At 36.5% G+C, this 8,258-nt stretch overlaps 1 protein-coding gene across 1 annotated transcript; it reads left to right on the forward strand.

The window, feature by feature from the left end:
• The first annotated feature begins 310 nt into the window (after nt 1-310).
• Nucleotides 311-7,629, forward strand: LOC110838484 (serine protease inhibitor dipetalogastin). The gene is made up of 9 exons (XM_022081695.2): nt 311-635; nt 1,228-1,392; nt 2,372-2,530; nt 2,795-2,935; nt 3,519-3,689; nt 3,792-3,977; nt 4,692-4,904; nt 5,159-5,320; nt 6,718-7,629. The coding sequence occupies exons 1-9, from the start codon at nt 614-616 to the stop codon at nt 6,756-6,758; spliced, it is 1,260 nt and encodes a 419-aa protein (XP_021937387.2). The 5' UTR covers nt 311-613; the 3' UTR covers nt 6,759-7,629.
• Nucleotides 7,630-8,258: the final 629 nt, after the last annotated feature.

The following is an 8,258-nucleotide window of genomic DNA, read 5'->3' on the forward strand; positions in this document are numbered from 1 at the left end:
ATTTTCCCCAGAAACTTGTTTTGAAACACTCTCAATCTGCTTTCGTCTCTGGGGGTAAAAACCCTAGTTTCATAATCATATGCAACAGAAGAATCGACACTGTATAAGATTGAATATTCGTCTGTGAACACATAACCTTAGGCCGATTGAATCCATCACAACAATATTCAATTTGAGAACAAAGACCTTATTGTGAATCATACGCTGTAAAACGGCCGGTATCGTGCAGATTCTATGACAAATATTAGCTTCATTTACGCATCAGACGTCAGCTGGGACACCAATCCTTTTTTATGTGAAATTCTACATCCGTTACACTTCGAAATGCGTGAATAAAGTCTGACCTTATCCTACATATTTAACATCCTGGAAACCAACAGGAAATGTCAGAGTAAACATAACGTTGCGTTTTTAAAAGCGCTAATATTAAATATAACTGACGTCAGGAGAAGATTAGTTATTGGATTTTCTGGGTCACATATGGCACTCAAAGAGCGGTAGTTCTTATTACCAAACTGACGGGTTACGTGATGTGATTTGTGTATTGTGATGTAGGCCCAAGAAACTGCTGGAAGGAAGTTCAAGCTTCTACACAAGTGAACAGAAAACAGCCATGATCGTGACTTCGCTTCTTGGTATGCAAACTACCTACAATGTTAATTATTTTATGCGTCATATTTTATTTATACCAAATATAAGTGTACATAAGAAATAATTCGAAATTATTTAACAATTCAACTACCTAGATGCTCCCGAAACGTCGTGTATTTATTATTTCTCTGATCTATGATAATGTGCAATGTCGACGCAATCGTAGTGTAACGAATCGACCACTGTCAAAACCTTCACTCATGATTTTGTTGTAACAAGCCAGTGTTGACTTCATACAAATCTTGGATTCATATATTTATTTATTTATTTATGTCAAATGGCAGGTATATAGAATTTCATCTTTGACCCTTTTTTGCCAAGCTTGTAGACCACTTTGTCGTCAAACACGTTGCCCAGGGTGCACCACAAGGAGGTAGGTCTACTTTGCACCCCATATATATATATATATATATATATATATATATATATATATATTCCTAAAACCATTCTACATTTTGATTCGTAGGCCTAATTTACAAATATTTATTTTATACATTTTCGAATGTGTCCAGTGGAGTTGTATTTAGTTGATTTTGTATGTCAGTCCAATGGCACTTAAGTGAACGTTTGTGCTAGTTTTCATTACAGCTGTGGTCCGTACATCGTCTCACTGGCACACCAAGGGCGAGTTTATCTGTCTCGAAGCGGCAAAGAACATTACCTACGATCCTTTGTGTGCATCAAACAACCAAACTTTCCAGAACTTTGTAGCGTTTCAGTGTTTCATACGATATTTTGATGGTAAGTTTACTTAAATTATATCAAAATATTTCGCTTTTGTTTTGTATTTTAATTGCCTTTAATTTGTCAAATTAACCCAGTGAACAAGTGTTATAAATATTCTTTATTTTCAAGTTGGTCTTTATACGACTAGTGTATGTGCATATGACGTGTTCAACTAGCATATCTCCGTCTTATGATCAATTTCAGATAAAGTAATATTTTATCGCAGCACCCTGTTGTATAAATATGTAATAATTAAAACCAGATATAAAACTACTCCGTATTTAAGCAAAATTTGTTATTATGTGATAAGAGGTACATGTTTCACTTAACTGAACATCCACATACCATTATCATATAATCCAAACATTACTAGGAGTAAAGAATACAGTGAATTTTATACATTAGTTTTATCATAAAAGTAATTTGTCTAGGTTTTTAAAATCACAGCTTTAACAATTAGGTTATGTATTAATCGAACTACAAATACACTACAGCCTACACAAATTAAGAACTTAAAATATTTTAACTAAAATATTTTTGAATTTTATTAATAACAAAAATAATTTGTATATATTAATCCTCAACTACAGTGTTGATTGTGTAGGCGGGGCGATGTATATCCGATAATGATATTAATGAAGAGCATTTGGAATTCTAAAATTTTAAAACGAATTGAGTTTCTAGCTTACAAGACCGAATCTAAAGGAACCATTACATTATTCAAACTCAGATTATGAGTTATGTAAGTGCTTATAAATTCTCACATAGGTGTATCACCGGAAGCCAACACTCTAGATATGCATTCAAAAAGAACCAGTTCGAATTTCAACAGCATAACTTGACTGTTCAAATTTTACTCATTATATTCAAATGAATTCTGAGACGAAACATCAAAATAAGTGAAGACCGACTCTTTCTAAATCCTTGCCGACAAATAAATTCTAGTCATATTTCCATCTCAGTTGATACGACGACATTCAATTGCGCATTGCAGTGCATGGGTTATCAGTACGACACGGGGCGTGCTCCACGAATCCAGAACCGGACCACTGCGTCTTATCGTTCGTCGTGTGGCGTCCAGTTTGTGGTTCGGACAACGTCACGTACAGCAGCGTATGGGAAATGATGTGTGAGGCACAGCGACTACGCATGTGTGAGTACCCCAAGTAACATTGCCTAGCTGTAAAATAGCTTTCATTTGTTTTGAAAACACACGCAAAGCTGAGGTTGCATTATTTCGGGGGCAATTCTACGAAATCTGTTGCTCTGTTCTATTATTTGTATTTTATGATTCAGTTACAGTAAAAAATTACACGCACAATCCTGAGAATATGGCAGAGATTATGATGAAGGTAATTAGAATAAGTGATGCTGTAGGCTCCTGTGCTAATCAACGGCTTTAAATATCTGTTTCTAGGGAACAGTGTCCAGTACGAAGGGCTCTGTAGGGCCCAGTGCACCGTGTCCCTCGCGTATAAACCAGTATGCAGTTCGGAAAATGTAGTTTACGCCAACATGGAAGCTTTGAAATGTTCTGCAATGAGAAATCCGGAAAGAAGTAAGTATAGAAACAAATTTTAATAAAGCGGTTGTCTGTCTTCTGGGTTGTAACGCATTGTAGTCTAGTAGAAGTTTGCCAACGTTTCAGAGGCCCTTGCTGCTGATGATCATCAGGGCGACCGGATTATGCGGCGCTACAAAGCAGAAGATAGTCATCTTCGGACTCATTTCCGTGAAAACCTCAAATCTTACTGAATTTTAACAAGTTTTCTTGTTTTACTACTGAGAATTTCCCTTACAGTAATACGACCTCCTGCAAAAGCATTTTCTCCATAAATCCAACCTTACAGATTACAATTTCTCAGCGTGAAGTTCGTCATTAAAATATATTTTCGTCTTTAAAGGGGCAAAGTTAGTACGCTTAGAAACTTTGTTAAGTATGAGACGACATACGTTTGACAATTAAGAACACAAATTAAAACTCCTAGTCTAATTAGATTTTTCTATAAAATATAAGAACTTTTTAGAAGTCATTTCAAAAGTAGCCTTATATGTCACAAAAAACTTGCAAAACGTGATTTGAGACAGAAAGAATAGACAGCATAATTAAGATTTTGTATTGCTTTCTTTGGCCTTTTCAGACATTACTCTAAAAAAGCAAGGCCCATGTTGGAATGCAGACTTAATTACATCCATTTGCCAGCCACCAAGAAACAGTCGATACAAAGGGCCGACGAATCCTGTTTGTGCAAATAATGGTGTCACTTACGAACACTACAACTCGCTAGCATGCCTGCGAATCTACAACCATGGTGCGATTCAAAGCTGACTGTTGCTCAATTCCGAATTGTAACTTTAATTACAATCAAACAACTTTAAAACAAGTTCAAAACAGTTTCTAATTATTCTTTCAGATTTACGCATTCTACATGACGGACCTTGCAAGTATAGAGACATCGTCCTTCCAAGAGATGTAAAACAAACATGTCACCTAGCGGATAATAACGCAATTATGATGCCTGTTTGCGGTTCAAATAATATAACGTACCCCAATCCGTTTGTTCTAAAGTGTGCAAAAGAAAGAGGAGTGGTGTCCGGAGGTACTACGTTTAAAACATCTATTTTTTAATCACATTGCTACAAGGTGGTCTTGGTCTGTGATGCTCGCTCTCTGGGGTAGCTGAGTCCTGAATTCGAATACTTTTTCATCAGCACACCTTACCTACAAGTAACAGTCCTCCAATTAGAAGTACTAAGCCAATCTCCATTCAGTTTCGTAAGTGAGAGGCGATTTGTAAACTTCAGTTTCACAATAACACTGGCAAAGAAGGAAAATAAATTTTCACGGAGAAAGAATGTCCTACTTTTTGTGTTGTTTGTAATCTGAGAAAAGGTATCAGATATCCTTAAAATGTTTTAAAATACAGAGATTCTTCAATGAATTATCTCAATTTAATGCTACAGACGTCTTAATTTCTTCGGAATGGGAACCAGTTTTCACAGTGTTACTCTGAAAAGTTTCAGTAATACGTACGCCTTTTCTAACGTAAATCCCGACACGACATTATGACACAAATATTGAATGTATTCATAAAAGTAACTTCAATTGGGGGATAAGCTACACCAAAATAAAGACACACAAAATATCAAATTTGTTAAACATGCTACTAAGGAAATACAGCAATGTAATTGGAGTTTGAATTTAATAGTAGGATGATGGAATAATTATAACTCTCACGTATTATTTATGCACTAAGCATGACGAAAATGTTAAGATTCAAAATTAAAGTGCTGTATTGACTTAAATGTTGCAGATGTAAAGGTTCGGCATGAGGGAAATTGTAGGAAAGATTTAGAGGAAGAAGAGGTAGTACAGAAAGAGTACGATCCGTGCCAGGAGAAGCAAAATGCCATCGCGTCCCTAAATAGGACAGACCAGCCTCTGTTCTGCGCGTCTGACGGCATATCCTATTATTCATCTAAAAACTACGCATGTGCTGTGAAGACCAACGGCGGCTGGTTCCAATGTAAGTAACGACCTTATGATACATCGCCCTGATGATGGAGGCAGCAAGCACCTCTTATATGGTGGTGAACTTTTACCACAAAACATGGAGAAACGTCAGAAGGCTATCATCATCATCACTACATACTGTTTTAAACGGTGTCTAACTTAAACGACTACTCCAAGTTGTCTCTGTTGACTACCAACATTAAAATCAATGGAATTGTTTTCGTTTATTAGTTTTTTGTACTGAAACAAACTCTTTTCTTGCTATAGATACCATTATCCGAATAGGAGTCCCATGTCATCGGAGCGACAGTCCGTGTGAAAAACTGCAAGTTCTGCCCGAGGCTCTGGTAGCGGATCCCATCTGTGGGAGTGATGGTGTCAGCTATGCTAACCCGCTTTCACTCATGTGTGCAATGATGGCTGATCAAAGTAGGTACACGGTCTTCTCCAGAGCTTATACTAAATTATCATGCATCACCCACCACATGTTCTATGCCGCATTGCAAACAAGACAATGACATGACCTCAAAAATATAATTCACTCTCACGAGCTAGATTTATGAAGGTTCAGGCCAATCTTTCTATAATCCTCCCATTTAAACGCTTCTGTATTACAACTGATCTGTTTCCAACCCCGATATACATTGTGTGAAACTTAATATGAAGCTTTAACATTATTCTTTCCTGTCCCTAAACACATGAAGAGATTGTTTATGTTTTGTTTAAGAATTATCATACAACTAACAATTCAATAAATATCTCATTTCACAGTATCTTCCTTGAAACGTTCATAGGTGCTTAGTTAATAAATAGGATATATTTTGTCACTGCCTCATTTTTAATACAACACTTCTTGGTAGTTCACACCCACGAACTACCATTTTTATTTGTCCCCTTCGTATTCCTTTTTCCGTATTTCTGTATTGATCATGGGGCACATGAGCGCCAGGGTGTTAGCGTAGACTACAAACGTTATAAGAGTTCACATTGGTTAGGTTAGGCTAGGTTAGATTATAATAAGTTAGGCTGTATTACTTTAGGCTGGGTTATGTTTTCCGGCAAATGTCCTAAACGTCCTTGCTGGACTTTTCCTCTTTTGTTGGAAAATATTATCCTAACCCAGCCTAATATAATCTTAACAATGGAAAGATCAAGTCTTCAACCGTAACATATACAAACAACAGTGTTATGTATTCCTTACTTCAGTACGGTGGCAAAGAATGTGCCTTCCACGCGCCCTTGCAATGTCCTCAAAGGGAACATGCTGAGAATCCGACGAGCGGAATACATTTCTACAGTCTGCCATTATTACCGTTATAGTAGCCTATTAAAGGAAACGTTTTACATGGATGCAAATATACGTACCACCTGCTTTGGCAGGAACTGAATAAAATTAAGGTTGCCAATCATGTACTTATTATAAGAGAAATTCTGTCTTATACCAAGACAAGGCAAACTTTCGCAGTGGAGTTACAAAGCCAGAATTAAATAACTGCATAATGTATAGAATTCTCCGAGATGCATAATCGAACAGAGATTGACATTTAATAAAGAAAGGAACAAGTAAACAGAAAAAAGATAAACAGAAGAACATAACGGGCGCGCGAAATCTATGTTTAACTTTTCATTTTGACTTATTCAGTCAGATATTCCAAATTCTGTGTACAGATATATCATAAACATTCATAAGAATTCTAGGTAATCATTTTTGTATGTTACAAACCACAAAGATTGTAACCATTCCAATCTTCAAGGTTCTAAATGACGAATTTTCAGTGACGTAGTCTTCCCTTTCTTTGAAGCTGTTTTCGTTTTTCCTGTTTCAGAGCTGAAAAAACACCACAAGGGCGAATGCATTACACCTTGAGCGTAAAAAGATAAGAAGACTTCATTAGGATACTCATTTACATAAGTGATGCAGTGTAATTTAAAACTTTGATGTATTCTCTTTGGCGAGAAAAGGGAAAGATCTACTTTCAATGTCATCAGTTTTGTTTTATTATCCTTCTCTTTTTACCACAGAATCAGTGTAACGTTCTGACAGACGCTGCCGAGTGATGGCAGGACGGTCGGCTTTATGCAATGCTTGTATTTACATTCCAACACTGACAGTCTTGACTTGCATATTATCTTACACTGGTATCACTCTCGAAACTCATTCCATTACGTTGTAATCCTTCCCCCGTCATTTGTCATTTGCTCTTTATCTTATTCCCGTCTCCCTATTACACTGCTTCCTTCCCTTCGTCGGTTCTGTTAGATTTATCGCCCCACCCCCACCACCACCACAACTGTGATGTCTGTCGACACTTCCAACCACCTCACGCCTCTTCACACGACTCACTTTCTGTTCATTTAGAAATATTTTTACCCTCTGCAGGTGTCTTTTTCCACTAAATTCGCAGAGAACTTTGTCCAGTTGTTCTCAAAATTTTGAATACAAATAATTTCATATGGCAGAATAGAATAATATATTTGACCAAGACCTACCCAGTTGTGGTTAAAGAGAACGTCTGGTTCTATAATACACAAAGATATTTAAATTTATTAATTTTACCCGCTAACACATACACCATATCTGAAATTCCACGCTGAAAACAACAGAATATATTCGCGAGCGACACTAGGTAAATAAATCAGAACAAAAAAAAACAATCAGTGTACCCCCTAGATAATTCTTAAGAATCAATGCATCATTTACATGTGAGTATTCACCGCATGAATCTCTTCCCGTAGAGATATTTTCTTTTCGCTAATTTTATTTCTATAAGGTTCTGTAAGATTCTGAAACGTTACAACAAAAGTGTGACTGCATGAAATGTATATTTAGCTTCCTATATGTAGCTGCTCCAAATAAAATATGGTATGTGGAAATATATATGGAAATATGTGAAATATAAATATTAGGGCGGCATCGACAATGAGAATATACGATATCATACTTTAAACATAGTGGTATTCACGTACCGAGATCAGATAGCTAAAAGTCACGCAAATGCTTCACGTCTTTAAGTTAACTTTGCAATGTATGGGCGCCATCATTAATTGTAGACACAGTCAGGAAGAAAGACATTACTTCACCATTTAAATGGTTGCCACGCCATAGAATTTCTTCACAGTCAGAAGTCGAAACATCTCATTTCCTAGTAAAGCCATAGTTGTTCTTTCTTCTATTGTGAAGTAAAGTGCAAGGATTTTATTTGTCATCAGTCTTTGTGGCCAAGAAATGCCAAACCTTATATCTAAATTGAGAAATAACCTTTGAAAAGGATTTTCTGGCCTCTTTGCCAAGTGGCATCCCCCCACGGACAGAACAAATAACGCAGACTGTGCAGAAATAACATTACAAACGAATAATATGCGTATT

The sequence above is a fragment of the Zootermopsis nevadensis genome, unplaced genomic scaffold, assembly GCF_977971745.1.
Source record: "Zootermopsis nevadensis isolate Lab colony 2312 unplaced genomic scaffold, Znev_1.0 Znev_ptg000024l, whole genome shotgun sequence".
NCBI lineage: Eukaryota > Metazoa > Arthropoda > Insecta > Blattodea > Termopsidae > Zootermopsis > Zootermopsis nevadensis.

Excerpts from the sequence above, each read along its gene's own strand:
- LOC110838484 (XM_022081695.2), top strand. The coding sequence starts at position 614 with ATGATCGTGACTTCGCTTCTTG. Across the intron at positions 2,531-2,794 it reads GGCACAGCGACTACGCATGT|GGAACAGTGTCCAGTACGAA; the intron begins GTGAGTACCCCA and ends ATCTGTTTCTAG. Across the intron at positions 4,905-5,158 it reads CAACGGCGGCTGGTTCCAAT|ATACCATTATCCGAATAGGA; the intron begins GTAAGTAACGAC and ends TTCTTGCTATAG.